Raw genomic sequence first — 18,240 nt, 5'->3', positions numbered from 1 at the left:
AGGAGATAGTGATGCCATGATGCGCTACAAGACAATTATTTTAAATATAAAAAACTAAACATAATATATTTAAAAAAATTACAATTACAAAATTAATCTTACCACATCAGCAAGAGTCACTCTATCATGATCACCTCTGTCAAACCCGGATCTATTTGTAGGATTTTGTATGACTCGATGTGTAATGCGATGATACCATGCCAAGTAGTCTTCACTGCACTCCCATGGCACTAGGGCAAGTCCACCCCGACGGTGTGCTGGCAATAAGTGAAAATCCCAGCGAGACCAACTATCATTGATAAAATCATAAATTACCTTATATGTTGTCGTAGCTCTACCCCGCTTGGCTTCAATAGGAGATAATGGAGGTGGAGGTATATTCTGCCTATGCCCAAATTGTCGCAGAACCCTCTCCGGATGATATGGCTCAATCACGCCTCCACACTTAAGACATCCGGAGAAGAACGCAATCTCATGGAGTGGGTGTTGTGCACGATGCCTCCTATATGGTGTCCATATGACCTGCACATGTTTTAGAATTTCAATGATGAGCAATATTAAGTTGCAAAATATAATGTGTGAACAGAATACCTGATCTTCAATTAAGTCATCAAGTCGCTCTCGCAAAGATTGCAAAGAATCGTACTCACGAACAGGAAGCCAGCGATGAGCCCTAGGCAGCTCGTCAGTATATGATAAATTATGTTTACTTCTAGTCAATGGAAAATGTTCGTATATCCAAGCCTGTATACATTTAATGTAAATAATTGTTAAGATATATGGAAAGACATAGTAAAAATATGCACAAAATAATAAAATTTAAATTATTACCTCAAGTAATGTTAAATATCCACAGATTCCCTTGACATCTCTTCTACTCGCGATACCTAGCTGCCTATATAAATATGCCAAACAAGCAGCCCCCCATGCATACGTACCAGATATACTTAGGTCTTCCAACAATGCAAGATAGGAAATCGAAATCATGGTACCACTCTTATCCACAAATAATGTACAACCTAATAAAAATAACAAATATGCCCTACTAGCATTGTACATCTCTTCATCTGGAGCTGAATTTGGTACGTTCATAAATGTTCTTCTCAGCCAATCTAATTTCACATACGGTCCCCGAGTCTCAGCTATCTGGCCTGCTGCTTCTACTACTGAGACCCCAAGTAAACGACAAAGTAAATTCTGAGCTTCATTACCTGTCAAATGAGGGACTGATACAGGGCTGCCAGCAACTGGTATCTTCAGAATAGTGGCAACGTCATCTAACGTAAGTGTCATCTCACCAAATGGTAGATGAAATGTGTTAGTCTCAGGTTGCCATCTCTCTGAAAAGGCTGACACAACTGTAGGATTCACAAATCGATACGTGGATTCTATCAAAGGTGCTAACTGAGATCTTACAACAATATCATAAATACGTTGCTGATTTGCCAATGGCCAATCAGGAATTCTTTGTCCATGGCTATTACACTTTAATACACCTCTTTCCTATTACATAAAAATAATAAAATAATTACTAACATTATAATAATTATTTTAAATGTAAAATTATTTTTATAATCACTTACCTCTCCAGCCCATATGCTAACAGCAACATGATTTTTAAAACTCTTTAAAATGGATGGATCTTCAGGGCCTCCCAAAAATAGTTCGGTAGTATCGTCCGGAGCACTAGTAGATGGCTGCTCCGGAGCACTAGTAGATGGCTGCTCTGGAGGACTAGGAGGTGATGAGTCCAAAGTACCTGGCTGCTCAGAAATGTGCGCCTCTGAAATAGATGTATCAGCCACAAAATGACCATCATGGCCCTCTACCCTCCTCCTCGTGGAAGCTGTCGGACGCTGACGAGCTCCCTCTACTCCTCCTCCTCGAGTACGTGCCATACCTATAAATGAATGTACCATATTAGTCATTTTTAAAATAATAGTAATCTACTACAAAATTAATTTAATTCATATAAGAATGTTATATGAAATGTCTAAATGCATTATGACAAATAAAATTGTTTATAATAAAATTAATAATAATTAGATTTATTAGAAAGGTGAACTGTAAAATTATAATTAATATAAAAAATAACATGTGAGATTAATATGAAATCAATCATATTTTAAAAAAAATTCAAATGGCACAAAACTAAAAAAATAAATATATAATTATACATTTATTAATAAATCTGGTTCCGGTTTCTCCAACCCGGAATTGCGGGTTCGAGAACCGGAATGGGTTCGGACCCCCGCACCGTGAGGTGCGGGGGTCTCTGAGACCGCCGCACCTCGCGGTGCGGGGGTTTCAGAACCCTCCTCCCCCACCTTAGCGGCGACGATGGCAGCCGCCATGGCCGCCTTCATCAGCCGCGATGGTGGCACCATCGCGGCTGATGAAGGCGGCCATGGCGGCTGCCATCGTCGCCGATGGGGGAGGGGGGTTCTGAAACCCCCGCACCTCACGGTGCGGAGGTCCGCGACTGACGATGGCGGCCATGGCGGCTGCCATCGTCGCCGCCAGGAAGGGGGTTTCTAAAACCCCCGCACCTCGCGGTGCGGAGGTTCGTGGTGATGATGGCGGCCATGGTGGCTGCCATCGCGGTCGATGGTGATGCCGCCATGTACGATTATTGAAGAAATTAAACATTGAACAGAAGGCGTACCTGATTTATCAGTCCGATTTCTTCTTCCTCGCGGCCGAAGATTGCTAGGGTTTGTTTGAGAAATGTGAGAAATTGTGTGGCTGGTGCGGCTGTGTGAGGGTATATTTGGGAATTTATGGGTTGTAAATAGTAATTCTCGTGGTTGCAAAGAGTAAAAATAAAAATTCAGTCCAACGGGTTATATTGAGTAATTTGGCGGGTTCCCAATAGAATTTCCCTTTGATTAATGGTCTTTCGTGGCTGGTGTCATGGAGAAAGAGACGGTGATTATTATGAGATACAAACAAACTCTCTATTGATTATTTAATGAGAGCATGAGCATCAATATTCTACCAAATAAATCCTATTTTATTGTTATTATTTTTTTAGAAAAATCGTATGACATTAATATTTTCACAAAACATCACTCCGAATAAAAGTAATTTCTTTATGATTTATATACATTTAGTTGCATAGTATTACTCAAATAAAAAGTAACATTATACAAATAAAATTCTTGGATGCGCTTGCTATAATTGATGCTTTTTATTTGTGTAATGTTGATTTTCTCTCTCTAACCTATAAAGGAAAGTGCTCGAACAATTGGTGATTTCAAATCAACCAAAGCCTCTGATGCATTCCCGATGGCCTTCACCGGAGAGATCGCACCACAAAAGTCGGCCCCCTCCCAGCCAAATCATGGGCGGCAGTTCAAAGAGTACCCGACGGTCATGATTGAGAAATTCAGTTGCTACTAATTCAAACGGATGCGAGCTTGAAGGCCGATTAGTGGTAGATCTGGGGGGATTGGAAATGACCTTTCTGAATGGTGTTTGTTCTGGGCAGTCGTTAAAGAAGATTCCTAGCTAGCTCGCTGATGATAGATACTACAAATAAATAGATCGAGAACAGAGGGGATGAAAGGCCATTTAATGATAACAGGGGAACAGGTGAATCGACTTTAGGAGAGTGAGTGAATGGCGGATTTGAGCAAAGTTCACACCCCCTTTTGGATGAAGATGATCTACTAGATGAAACTACCAATCCTTATAAGGGTCAAGCCAAAGATGAAGGCATTTTCGGAGGAAGCGAGCAACGCGTGCAGAACATTCATTAGCATCGGGTGTCGGAGCAGGCAGTGGAGCATCATCTCCCTTCCGATGGAAATCAAGTGAGTCAAAATAGGGTTCCTTGGGGTTCGGGAATGATTGATAGGGATGGTATGCAGATCTGTGTGAGGGATGTGAGTGAGTTCCCTCCCCTTGCGATGCTCTGTCAAGCGAGGGGAGCGATTCCGAGCAAAAAGCCACAAGCGACAACGATGTGGCATTAACGGCGAAGGGTTTCCAGATCGGTTTAAGGGTGGGATGCGAGTAACAGATGCTCATCTTGGGCAATCAAATAGTGAGATGTTAGCCGATCAAAGGGACGATCAGATGAAGGGTTTTACACTTGCTAGGCAAGAAGGAAACCATCATCGGTAGTTAAGTTTCGCTGACACTGGACGACTGTTGGGGATAAGAGAAACTAGATCGGGTCGACCAAGTGAGCCTTATCGGGTGGCTAAGTTTCTTGGGCAGGGTAGGAGGCCTCAATATGGCTCATGTAGAAAATTTGGGTCACGTCTTCATGATCAAGGGTAATATGTCATGGGCCAAAGTTCCAATGGCCCTCACAATGGTTTAAATGAAGCTATCCAGAAAAGAAATGGGCATGATAATTATGGGTCCCATCCTGCTTATATGGAGCATGTGGATTTAAGTAGCCCAAGGAATACCAGAGGCATGGGTGATCCTAGCAAAGCAAATTACGAGGATTATGAGAGGAGACCCAATAACAATAATCCTCTAAGGCCCAACAGCAATCATCAACTGTGGACTTATATGCAAACCATCAAGTTGTGGATTGACGTGATTGCCGATCGTCTGCAGTGAATGCCAACGAGATTAGAGTATTTTCCCCCCTTCAAGTACATCTTCTGATTTTCCAATAGTTAAGCTCCCTAGTGATGTTATTAATGAGTGCATTGATTATTGGACGAATACTCTTGTGGGTTATTTTATTGAAAAACGTCTTCTTTTTTTGGTGGTCAAAAATATTACTAGGCGTTTATGGCAATGTCAAGGGCTTTTAGAAGTTCTTTCGAACAACTATGGTTTTTTCTTTTTCATTATGATTCTCATGACAACATCTTAAAAGCTATTAATGCGAGTCCCTATCATTTTGTGGATTGACCATTTATTATAAAATGTTGGGAATTGGGCATGAATTTAGCCATAGAATCTCACTCCTCGATCCCTCTTTGGTTAAGATTAATTCATAACATTCTGTTAGAAGGGTGGTCCTTGAAGGGGATTTCGATGATGACTATCTCGACCTCTACATGCGGATCCTATGACAAAGGATAGGTTTAGGTTAGGGTACGCCAAGGTATGTGTGGAGGTAAGTGTTTCATTTAAATTTCCTAAGTTTATAGGCATTGATCAAGATATAGATGTAATTATCGAAGAACCCTGTATCTCCAAGCTTCCAGTTGAGCATCATTGGATACCATCAATCTTTTCTCACTGTCAAGTGTTTTGTTACCCAGATTCAAGGTGCTTGAGACAGCCTAAACCTGACTCGAAAATCATTAGAGGGGTTAGCATGACGACTTTGTCAAGGTGCAAAGTAAAAAGGGGAAGGATGAGGTGATTGATAGAAGTGAGAAAGTAAGCCCATCTACTCCTCTCACTGAGCCTAATCCAGATCCTATGAAAGTGATAGATAATCCGGAATCCCATCATGTTACAGTTTCTTATGACCCCAAGGATACTGATGACCAAATGATAAATAGGAATAATTTTTTTGCTCTATTGGAAGAGAGCAGGGATGTTCCCTCTCCCAAGGAATCGGAGGAAGACACTGATGATAGGAATGAGTTGGGAGACCCTAGTGTGCAAGAAGGAGAGATGGTTGAAGGTTTAGAGTCTGATAGGGTAATGAGTGTGAGTTCAAAAATGAATAAGACGAAAACGAGAACTCAAGCTAAGAGGGATAACAGGAAAAAGCAAGAGCGTGAGAAGAATCAGCACGAGTCCATGAGTCCAGACCCAACCCCTCAGGAATGCTTATGATGCAGATTGTAACCTAGAATGTGAGGGGGCTGAATCAGGCCCATAAACAATGGGAGGTTTGATCGCTTATTTCTCAAAGTAAACTGTCTGTAGTGGCTATTCTAGAGTCGCGGGTCCATGAAGGTAGGATGAGGGAGTCTCGCGAGCAATTATGCCCTACTGGAAAAGGGATTTTAACTATGGCATGTCCGATGGGGGTCGTATTTGGGTAGGTCATGATTTGTTTGCCCTAAGTTTGGTTGTTTTAAGCAAGTCGGATCACTTCATTCATGTTAGAGTGATCGGTCCTTAGATTCTCACTCCATTCTTCTTGTCTTGTATTTATACTAGGAATAAGGAAGTGGACCAAGCTCGTCAATGGAATTCTCTAAGAGGAGTGGGAATGTCAGTAGCGAGCGACCCTTGGCTCCTTTTAGTTGATTTTAATGTTTGTCGCAATAGTTCTAAGATGAAAGGTGGGAAAATCTTTCTATCTTTGTGTATGTGTAGGTTTAATGACTTTATCTCTTCTGTTTCACTTCAGGACTTGGCCTTTAGTGGGCCTAAGCTCACATGGAATAACAAGCGATTTGGAGAAGATTATATTTTTCTTAAGTTGGATAGAGCCCTGGATAATGATGGTTTTCTTGTTAGATATCCGAAGAGCAAGGCGCATTTCTTTCAGCTAGGGATCTCGGATAATAGCCTTGCGATAGTTTTTTTATCTGAAAATACTTGGAATAAGGGGAGTCCGTTTAGGTTTCTTAACCATCTTGTTAATCTCATCCCCTATTCTTGGATAAAGTAGCTGCTAGCTAGAGTAGGTGTGTTCCTGGGGTTCCTATGTTTTGAGTAGCTCAAAAGATCAAAGCTGTTAAGGATGCTATGAAGACTCTCAATAGGTCTAACGGTCATGTCTTAGAGCTCGTTGCGTCTCTCCGAGATAAATTGTGTAGTATTCAACAAGATATGCATGATAACCTTCATGACCCTGCTCTTCGTCAGGGCGAGCTTGACTTCAATATGGATTATTCAATGGCTATCGCTCAAGAATCTGATTATTTTTGCATTCAAGCTCGAATCCGGTGGTCTACGGAAGGGGATTGGTGTTCATGTTTTTTCTTTCAATCCATGTTGGCTCGGCAAAATAACAATCATATCATCAGCCTCCAAAAAGAAAATGGCACGGTTCCGGACTCTAAGAAGGAGGTGGCGAGCATTATGGTGTCTTATTTCCAAAATCTTATAGGTCAAAGTGCTCGTCTAACTCCTCTGCGTTCTGAGGAAGTTGCCGCCTTTATTGATAAGCATTTGGAGAAGGATCAGTGGGGAGGGCTCATTGTTGAAGTTTCAGCTAAGGAAATTAAGAACGCGCTCTTCAGTATGGGTGATGATAAGGCTCCTGGGCTGGATGGGTTCACTGTTAAGTTCTTTAGAAAGCCCTGGGAGTTTGTAGGTCCTGATGTTGTGGAGGCGGTGCATAGTTTTTTCTCATCTAGTTGTCTCTTGGGGAAAATGAATACAACCATAATCAGTCTCATTCCTAAGGTTCCCCACCCTAAGGTGCCATCCCAATTCAGACCTATTTCTTGTTGTAATGTCTTTTATAAAGTCATTACCAAGATTTTGGCAAATAAGGTCAAGTCGGTGCTATCTAGCTTGGTGGATGGTTCTAGGGCTGCCTTTGTGCCAGGTCGTTCGATCGGGGATAATGTGTTGCTGGCCCAAGAATTGGTTTTCCAATATCATCTCTATAAGGGGCAACCCCGATGTGCGCTTAAAGTGGATCTAGCCAAGGCTTATGACTAAGTGGAATAGAATTTCCTCATGATGGTACTTCAATTGATGAACTTCTCCCGCCCCCCAAATTTTGTAGTTGGATCTACTAGTATATTATGACGCCTCATTATTCTGTTAAGATCAATGGTCAATTAAATGGTTTCTTTCCTAGGGGTCGGGGGTTGAGTCAAGGGGACCCCTTGTCCCCTTATCTCTTTATTCTTGTGATGTAGATCCTCCATGGTATTGTGAGCCACTACTCGAGGTCCCTGAATTTTTAGTTTCACTGGAAATGTGAGCAGACTCGGATGGTGATGCTCATGTCCGCAGATGATCTTCTCATGTTCTCTCATGGTGACCTTGTTTCGGTAAGCATCTTAAAATCCTGCTTGGAGAGATTTTCTTCTTTGTTTGGCCTCAAGACCAATCCTTTAAGGAGTGATTGCTTCCTCTCTTGTAGGGATAAACCCTTGAGAGAGGATGTTCTTAATGCTTCTAGCTTTTGAAAATGTGATTTGCCTATGATATATCTAGGCGTGCCTCTACTATCCACCAAGCTTTCTTACGGGGTTTGCCAGCCCATCATTGATAAAGTGAGAAATAGGATTTGTGGTTGGCGTAATGGGTTGCTCTCCTTTGGGGGCGCCTACAATTGGCTCAATCTGTTCTATCCACGCGTCTGTGTTCATTCTCCGAAAAAGGTGATCCATGAGATAAAACAGATTATTCATAATTTCATATGGAGTGGCAATGAGGCAAACTGCCATAGAGCTAAGGTAGCTTAGTGTGAGATTTGTTGCCCTAAGGATCAGGGGGGCTTGGGTCTTAAGCCTTTTTATGTTTGGAATCAAGCTTTGGTTAGCAAACTTATTTGGGGTTTGCTAATAGGGGATAGAGCATCCTTGTGGGTGAAATGAGTGCATACTTATAGTGTAACAGCCCACTTCTTCAGGGCGTGTTATGCCTTAGGAAATTTGGTCTATATTTTTTTTTTTTTTTTATCTTTACATTATCTCGAAATTCCCTAAGACCTTATCTAGTGCGAGATATCTACACTAGAAATAAATACAAAGCGGAAGCTGAATCAAACCTGCTCATGACATTCATTACAAAGTTAATTCATAAGTGTCTGACAATAAATACAATGTACATAATTCTTAAACTACTCATAACATAACATGGTACATTTACTCGCTTTTTGATGTTTCACGCCACTACATATCACCAATCTCGGAATCATCTCTGCAAGTCCCGACTGGAACGTTGAATGTTCCAGGGGTGAACCCAAGTTAGATAATGAACCATCTAAGTAAGGGTACATAATGTTATGTCATGAGTGTATGCAATGTCTTTCATCGTAGGTGTCAACTGCACCCCTCTTGCTACCTACCATTTTAGCGGCCACCTCTTTCGAAGCCGGGGTGTATGGGTGCACCCTTGGTAAGGCAGCGGTGCTAGTTCGTACTCCCTACGGCCTCATATGCGTGTGATCAATGATATTAACGTGTATTTATGCATTTCATAGTCATGTATGCAATCTACGTGATGGATACATATCAGGACATGTCAATATGATAAAAACATTTTCGAGAAAGTACCACTTACCTTCTAGAGCTTATCAGGCTACCTCGATATCCGTGTCTTGCCTCGATTTGCATGCCAACCTCAAAATTTGTGCGAGCCACTTCAAGCCTCAAATCATCATAATCACCATAATTATTTAAATAAACTTTAAAATCTATTTTTCCATAATTTCTGGCATTTTCTATAATTTTCTCTCTATTTCTTCCCATTTTCCCTCAATAATTCCAAATTAAATATTTTTAAAAATATTTTCTCAAATATTTCACTACGAAAATTCATAAAATAATATTCTGGAATTTTTGAAATTTTCTAGAAAATTTTACTCACCTTAACTTAGTATCTCTGATTTCCTCGGTATGCGTGTCATATTCTCGAAACGTGTGCTCAGGCTATTTTTCTTGCCAAAATCTTCGGGATATTACTGAAATATAATTTCTTACTTTTCGGGAATTTCCTAGGATTTTTCCTATTTTCTTTTCTTTTCTTCCTTTTTTTTTTCTCCCTTCTTCTTCTTCCCGCCTCCCCTGCTCCTGCAACTCCCTTTCTTCTTCCTTCTTTTCTTTCTTTCTTTTTCTTCTCTTTTTCTTCTTCTTCTTCTTCTTCTTCTTCTTCCTACCTGCGCGCGATCCGCCCCTGCTTCATCTCCTTCCCGCGGCCGCCACCACTACCAACGCCTTCGTCCGCCTCCGCCGCCGGCCTCCACCCACGTCATGCCCTCCGCCGCGGGCCGCCGCAGCCTTCTCCGCGCGCTGCCCCTGCCGCTGCTGCTTGCAGCGGCTGCCATGGCTGCCGCTACCGTGCGGCTGGCTTGGCCGAGTTCGGCCACTTCGGCCGGTCTCCCCCACTTCTGCCAGCCACCACGCACCTTGTTGGGCCGCCGCGCCACCCCTACTGCTCGCTTTCAACCGAGCTGCCATGGCTGCAACTTGCTGTTCGTGGCCATGGCTGCTTGCTGTTGCTTCCTTCAGCCACTATTTGGCTGCAACTCTCGCTTTCTCTCGATCTTCCTTGCTTGGTGCTCCTCAATCGATCAATCTTCTTGCCTATTTATAAGCAGCCACGGCTTGCTCTCCAATATATATATATATATATATACACACTATTGCATGCTTGCCTGCCACGCATATCTGAAAGAACCCACAAATCTCGCCTCAAATCTTGCTGCCATTTACTTCCAATTGGCGTGAATCTCGCTCGGCCATGAAAATTTTGCAGAGGATGGCTGCCAAATCTCTCCAATTGCATCCAAAATCTCGGCCACAGAAGCTGGCCTTTGCACACACGCGCACACGCATATTTGTATATTTATATATACTATATATTGTATATTACATTTAATATATATAAAAATTATGCATTAACCCCAAATTTTATTTTAAATTTATTAAAATAATTATCTAATTATAATAATATCCTCAAACACTGATTTAATTGACATTACGATACCGAAAACATAAAATTAATAACTTGAAGCCTAGTTAAAAAAGACGATTTCGCCCCAGTGTCCTTACCAGGCTGTTGTTTCCTCCTAAAACCATTAAAGGGTTGTTCGTTACGCAAAACCAGGGCCCCCCTAAGGTTTCGTTGGTTTTTCGGGAGCCTCTTACAACGATTCGGTTTTATAGTCTAAATAGCAGTTGTATTTTAGCTGTACCGAAAATTGTTCCTGATCCGATTTTTTTCGACTCCATAAATCCCAACTCGATACGCTCATCGAGACTATATACTTTTCCTTAGACAATTTCACTTCGAGGCATTCCTTGTAGTTGATTCGGTACCTGAAATTGCTATAAAATCCATTTTTCGGTATTCTAAACCTATTAAAATTACATGGCAGCCCTTATCTAAACATGGGGTATTACATATAGAGTAAAAGAGGCATGCTTTTGGTTTCTTAAAGTTCTTTATGCCTGCCTATGGTACTGGCAAAAATTACTCTTGTTAAGGGAGGCTTTGAGATCCCGTTTTGGGTGGAGAATTGGGTACGGTCAGAGCACGTTCTTTTGGCATAATCAGTGGCACCTTTTAGGTGTGCTCATTGATCTTTTCTCGCGCCAGCTGCCTAGGTAATTAGGAATTTCAATAATGGCTAAGGTCTCGGGTTTTATTGAGGATGGTTCTTAGATTTGGCCGGAGAATTCTTCCTCTCCACCTTCAGACCTTGTTTGGAATCATCTTCCTAGTCTCCCTCATCTTGAGCGCTGTGATGAGCCTTATTGGCTCCCAGCATCAAACGGAGTTTTTTCGGTTAGGGCCACTTTCCAGAGCTTTTAGGGTTAGCGTCCTAAGGTTCTTTAGTATCAATTAGTTTGGTCGTTTGTGGGTATTTGTGCCCATTCGTTCATTCTCTGGTTAGCGATTCGGGAACGTTTATCTACTCTTAACCGTATTAACTAGTTTTTGTCCTTTCCAAATAGATGTTTTCTTTGCAAGACGGATGCAGAAAGACACAGCCACCTATTTTTTGAGTGCCTCTATTCCTGAGAGGTGCTATCTTTCTTTTGCAGATCGAAGAAATTTAGTTGGTTGTGGCGTTGATAGGATACTGGTGTGCGGTGGGCAACGGATGGATGGAGTGGAAAAAATCCCTGCAAGTGGCGAATAGGTTGGTGCGTCATGCTTTGGTGTACTACATCTGGAAGGAACGCAACAACAGGTGTTTATGTGATCAGGAGACTTCATCTTCCTAGTTAGCTCACCAAATTCAATACATGGTGTGGGTTTGCTTAATGACTGTCTGATTTAATCAATCTCTTCAAAGCAATGCTCTTCGTCGTGCCTGGAGGCTTTCGAAGGATCAGACCATTTATCCACATTGAGAGATAGCTTGTTTGCTTTGGAGACTGGTTATTGTGATCTTAGAGTTTTATGCTTGATATTAATTTTAGTTTTCTCTCAGGCATTGTATATATCTTTAGTTCTTTTTTCTTTTTTCTTTTATTTTATTTCTAATTTTTACTTTTATTTTATTTTCAGTCCAGAAGGTGGTTGTGGTTAATTCTATCTTAGCCCTAGTTTTTTTTGGTAGTTCGAGGTTTGTTTTGCCCTTGCTATGTAGTCGTTCTGGCGTTGTTCTTGTTTTTTTATTCTTACTTACACAAAAAAAAAAAAAAAAAACTACATATTAATTCTTCTATTTTAAATCAAAATGTATGCATTGTTCTAACTTCAAGATATAACAATTTGGCAGCGTTGTAATTATTTTTTCTTGCGCTCAACCATTGAAAAGTTATTACTGGTTGTTCATGTGATTTGTACTTCTAGTTTAAGTAATGAACGCACTAATAATACCGTATTAAAGTCTAATAAAGGGTCTGAACTACTTATTTTTTCTTTCTTGCTTTTACTGTTACTTAAAAGAAACGAAAAGCGTTGAGCTTTATCCATAACATTTTCATATTAAAATCGTTTTATTTTTCCCCTCTTCCTGCTAGATATATGTCGTATTCCACAATAATTTAAAAGTTAGTGGGAAAATAAAAATAAAAAATATTTGTGGGGCACGTGCAGATAATTATATATGGAAGTGGGGCACTTATTAATGGCTATGGGCCCCCTCCAGTCTATTATAGTTTGATTAATGGTCCTTCGTGGCTGGTGTCATGGAGAAAGAGACGGTGATTATTATGAGATACAAACAAACTCTCTATTGATTATTTAGTGAGAGCATGAGCATCAATATTCTACCAAATAAATCCCATTTTATATTATTATTATTATTTTTCTAGAAAAATCGCATGACATTAATGCAAATATCACTCAGAACAACGTCATTTCTTTCTGATTTATATACGTTTATGTTATATAGCATTACTCAAATAAAATTCGCACTAATAACACCGTAATAAAGTCTAATAATAAAGGGCCTGAACTATTTATTGGACATTCTCTATATAATAGTTTTCTTTTATAATATAAAATATTCCGATCTTCAACCCAATGCAAACCATCCCTTTAAATGACAGAGTCAAGAAAAAATTTTAGTCCAAATTGAGGACTAATTTTAACTCTGATCAAATTATAAAAATTATAACTATTCATACTTATATATATAAAAAAATTAAAAAAATAAAAAAATCACCTGGGGCCAAGGGCCAGTTGGCCAACATGTAGCTCCGCCATTGATCCCTTCATAAAAACTAAATAAAATTTCACACGTAATGATCAAAAACCCCACAATAAACTATAAGAGATATATGTATTTCAGTTGTAAATCAATCACTAAATGTTATCTTAAAATTAATCAAAGTATAAGCCGATTCAACAACCCCTTTTTTTAATAAAAAAAATAATTAAGAGTAGTGTAAACATGAGGTTCACATGTAGGCTTAATTTACATGAGATAGTGTCCAATGTGTAAGGCTGGAAAAGTCAGCTCCATGTTTTGTGGAGCGGGAGTGCTCAAGAATAGTGGACACAATTAAGTCTTATATTTTTAAATTTTTTTATCCATGACTTGGCTCATTTATAATCATAAAAAAATAAAAATAAAAAGTAATATAATTCGAAGTTGCATTTTCCGATCCACTTCAAAGGCTGCATGATTGCCCTTTCAACACTATATATATATATAAACAAGGCTTCATCTTCCTAACATTGTCGACTTGCTAGTTACCAACATGGCCTTGCCTTCATTAATCTTTGAGTCAAGCTCCAGTGACAGTGAGGAAAGATGGATCAAGCAAGTGAGCAATATCCTAGAGAAAGAGGTGATGATCGATATACAAGTTCCAGTTTCAATCTTTCGTGTTCCTGCAACTCTAAGTGCTTTCAAGCCACAAGCTTATGTGCCAAGGCTTGTGGCCTTGGGACCTTACCACCATTTCCGCTCTGAGCTCTATGAGATGGAGAGATACAAGCTTGCTGCAGCCGGCAGGCTGCAAAAGCAGTTCCAAAGCATCAAGTTCCAGCAGCTTGTCGACATGCTCGGCGAGCTTGAACAAGAAGTTAGAGCCTGCTACCACAAGTATCTGGACATAGAAGGCCATACCTTGTCTTGGATTATGGCCATTGATGGCTTGTTCTTGATTGATTTTCTTTACTTATTCACCAGCAGAAAGGAAACCGATCTCTCCTCTGCCAAAGCGCATTTAGTCGACTCTGGTGGCAAGAAGCTGGCTAGCGATGCGATCCTAGGCGACGTTCTGATGCTGGAGAACCAAGTCCCGTTCTTTGTCTTGAGCAAGGTCTTGTCGTTTCACTGCCTTGTTCCGGAGCTGACAGACACTGTTTTGCCTTCAATTTTGATGGATTTTTGCAAGGCCCTTTCGCCATTGAAGCTCAAGGAGGATGTCCCTTTATCCGAAGTACTCAAGCGTCCACATTTGCTGGACCTTTTGCACCATTTGACCGTGCCTAAATTGGAGGTTGCCCATGAATACTGTAGCATATATGGCGAAGATGATTGTTCTCTGAAATTTTCAGATGATTCTCATCATGTTTTCACTCATCTTTGGGAGTTTTTCTCACGCCTAGAGGTTGGATTCTTGGAGAAAATCATCAAACCGATCAAGATGATCATCTCTGTGCCCCTGAAGATTGTTTCCCGTGTTCCAGAGCTGTCCAACTTAGCATCAAAAAACAAAGAAGACACCAAACCAGAAGGAGAGGACAAGAAGGAAAGTACTCCCATGGTAGAAGAGATTATCATTCCTTCGGTTTCACAACTCTGTGATATCGGAATTAAATTCTGCCCCACCTCTAGGGGCATCACATCCATCAAATTCGACCGTAAGAAGAAGATAATTTATCTCCCCGTCATCACTTTGGATGTTCATTCCGAAGTCATAATGAGAAACTTGGTCGCCTATGAAGCATCGGTGAGTATATTTCAAAACACTACTTCTAGAATATTTTTTGACAATTTTTTCTTGTGTCTCTTGCATATGCTTTTTTATATTCCTTATAATCTTTTCATATTTCTTTATTACCTATTTAGATTAGTTACAGAAGATAATAATGCATACTTTTTCTATAAAAATTAATGCAATTATAATACTCTCAACTTCTTCTTTTATATATTTTTTCTAAATATCAGGTTCTATCAGAATGTCTGGTTTTCACTCGATATACAGAGTTAATGAACGGGATTATAGATACTATCGAAGATGCAAAGCTGCTAAGGGAGAAGAACATCATCGTCCACCATCTAAAGAGTGATGGAGAAGTTGCTCAATTCTTTAATGGGATGAGCAAGTGCATCAGGCTTACTCATGTGCCTTATATTGATAAAGTCATTGAAGATGTGACCAAGACTTACCGTGATACCCCAAAGGTTCGAGTCCGTGAGTGCACGAAGATGTATGTGTATCGTTCATGGAAACTCTTGACTCTTCTTGGAGTTCTCTGTTTGATGTTGCTAGTCGCTTTACAATCATTCTGCTCGATTTATAACTGTCCTCGTATTTTCAACACAGTTAGTGGCACTAATGCTTGATTGTGGCCTATGTAACTTGGCTTAGTTTCATTGTATGTGGATATTAGAGGTTATCAAAAAATTCCATTTTCACGTTTTCCAAATTGAAATATTTCCTATTTTTAATGGCTTGTTTCTTGTTTTTTACCATCTCTTGGATGTGTGAGAGTATTGTGCAATGAAAGTGATCCCTACCATTTCTTGAGTGTCTATTATCATGAATAACAGGTTAGATTTTGTAAAAATAAAGAAAGAAATTTGGGGTTATATTAAGGACCAATTCATAAACCATTGGCTTTGTTATATTATGAAACATAAAATGAGGCCCATGGCTCGGGGGTTTCTTGTGGCAACCTGGGCTGCCCCTTTGGGCGCCCACTGGAGGGCCACAAGAAGCAGCCACCTTGGGCCAGCCCAATGCTCATAACTTGTGGTCTTTTGTCGTTTTGTCTGCTGCTGTCTCTTTTGCACGACTTGATCCAGACCTTTGGCGCTACTTTTCTTGAGGCAATTCGAGCCATTCATTTTATTTATATCACGTCTCGAGATTGCTGTTTTCTGAGAGCATTGAAGACGAAATTGATTGAGGGGGTTTGCAGGGAGTCGGTCACTTTTCTAGGGTTTTTTCTTCTTGCTCTCTCTCGTTCTCTCTCTGTAAATGCTGTATAGATCGTCTTCTTTAAGCGTTCTTGATTTTGTTTTTGTTTAAGGTAAGCTCCTAATCTGTAAGTGATTTCGTGGCTTATAGTGTAGAAAATCAAGGTTGTTTGTTATCATTTTTACTCTGTAATCAGATTGAATCTATTTAGTGGAGTGAGCTCTTCTCACCGGAGCTCAAGTAGATGTAGACCTATTTTGGGGTGAACCACTATAAAATCTCGTGTCTCCTGTTTCTTGTTTATGTTTTAAATACTGTCAATATTGCTTTGCATTTATCTTTCAATTCGTGTGAGTTCATCTGTGGAATTTTGACAGTGTGTGTGTATTTGGAGATTTTGCTATCTCTATTTGTTTGTAACAGGCTTTAATGACAACAAAAGAAAAGAGTTCTTCTCCAAGTTAGCAACAACGTTCTCCTCCTTATTTCTATCGCCTTTTTTCTCTTGAGGTTTCTCCCTCGAGGGTAGAGCACGATCATCGTTAAGCCAAGGCTCTATTATTGGTGGTATTTGCTCTGTTTTAATTTCTTTCCCAGATTTAGTCTTCCTCTTCTCCTTGCTTGATCTGCCCCATTGGTCAACACACCCCCCCCCCCCCCCCCCCCCCTTTTTTTTTTCCGGCTCCAAGCTTCTCTCATACTATTTTTTCTCCCTTTCCTTTTGCCATCCCCTTAAAAGCCTCTCACTCTTTCTCAATTGATAGTTTCGCTACCTCCAGGTTACTTCAAGTGAGAAAGTATCCTTGGGATTCTCGAGGTTCTTGGTAGTTCCAAGAGGACAACGCCGTAGCTTGTTTGTGAGTAATTGGTTCATGATTTTTGCTCCATCCTGTTAGAGGTTGTGTTTGGAAATTTGATCTTTACTTATCAGCCGATCCAATATTGATTCTTGATTTGTCTCATTTTGTCTCAAAGCTAGAGATTTAGCTTTCCTTTATCTTGTTTGTTTGTTTGTTTTTTATTTTTATTTAGTTACTGTTTTTCTTTCTATTGTACTATTATTTCCTTTGTGTGTCAGTTTGACCTATATAAATCTAGGTCTATAGCTTAGCCATGCATGTTTAAGCTCTTTAAAACATTGGGCTTGAACTTGTCTCAAAGTATTTGACTTACGTGAATTCACTGAGCCTTATACCTTTAAGAAAAGGAGAAAAACAAAAGCCGAACAACCCCCCTCTTATTCGTCTTTAATTTATAATTGGATCCCTTCATTCAAGGCTTCGAATTCTTTTTTGCTTTTTCAACATCAACTAAAGCAAGGGATAATAATCAGAGGACTGATATGCTATTCCAACAAATTAAATAGTCCTTGCATTTCTTTTCTCTATTCTATTTATTCGTTTATCATCTTTGTCAATCAATTAGGTTAAGGGGAATCTCATTTATTGGCTTTGGATGGTACGTGTTTGGACCGCAATGGTGCAATGTGACTGCTTTCAATTAAATGGCCGACAAGCGCATCCATGTGTGAGATCTTGTTGTATTAAGTGAGATATTTTTTTTTTTTTTTATGGCCCAGTTCTAGGCTTATGCCTGACTAGTTTGGGGACCGCAACCCAACCCCTCAGTGTTGCTATGAGATAAACCGCGAGATATGTCTGGTTGTCCAAGGTTTGAGATTGGATCCACTGATAACACCACTAAAGTCTTCTCCCAGAATAAAGCAAATATCCTCTCCTAAGAATCGAACCCACGTTGACAGCCTCTAGCATGACAAACAGCCCTCTCATTTGCCACCCAATTTTTTGAGTTGACGTAAGGGAGAATTAGATCGTATATTTTGGTATATATATACATCATCAAGATAATGCTTAAAAATTTAAGATTGATAATAAAAGATTAAATTAGGACAACCTCCCTCTTTTTAACATACTTTTTGGCTTATATTCAAAGATTTAAGGTGGTATTTTCTTTACTTTTTAATTTTTAGTTTTAAGTTTTGAATTTTTTTTATTTTTTTATTTTAATAGTCTATCTTTAAAGAATTGAAAACGCATTCTTTTTGTTATTTTGAAAAATTATTTTTTAAAATAAAAAATTAAAAAATGCGTTTTCTCTGAAATGT

General features: G+C 39.8%; 1 protein-coding gene across 1 annotated transcript; it reads left to right on the top strand.

Annotated features, from left to right (window-relative positions):
* Positions 1-13,672: 13,672 nt before the first annotated feature.
* LOC127805887 (putative UPF0481 protein At3g02645) lies at positions 13,673-15,728 on the top strand. The gene is made up of 2 exons (XM_052342714.1): positions 13,673-14,921; positions 15,140-15,728. Exons 1-2 carry the CDS (start codon positions 13,722-13,724, stop codon positions 15,536-15,538), a joined length of 1,599 nt encoding a protein of 532 aa, XP_052198674.1. The 5' UTR covers positions 13,673-13,721; the 3' UTR covers positions 15,539-15,728.
* The last annotated feature ends 2,512 nt before the right edge of the window (positions 15,729-18,240 follow it).

This window comes from Diospyros lotus, chromosome 7, assembly GCF_014633365.1.
Source record: "Diospyros lotus cultivar Yz01 chromosome 7, ASM1463336v1, whole genome shotgun sequence".
Classification (NCBI taxonomy): domain Eukaryota; kingdom Viridiplantae; phylum Streptophyta; class Magnoliopsida; order Ericales; family Ebenaceae; genus Diospyros; species Diospyros lotus.
Note: the sequence above shows the minus strand (reverse complement) of the source record. Positions and strands in the feature narration are given on the sequence as shown.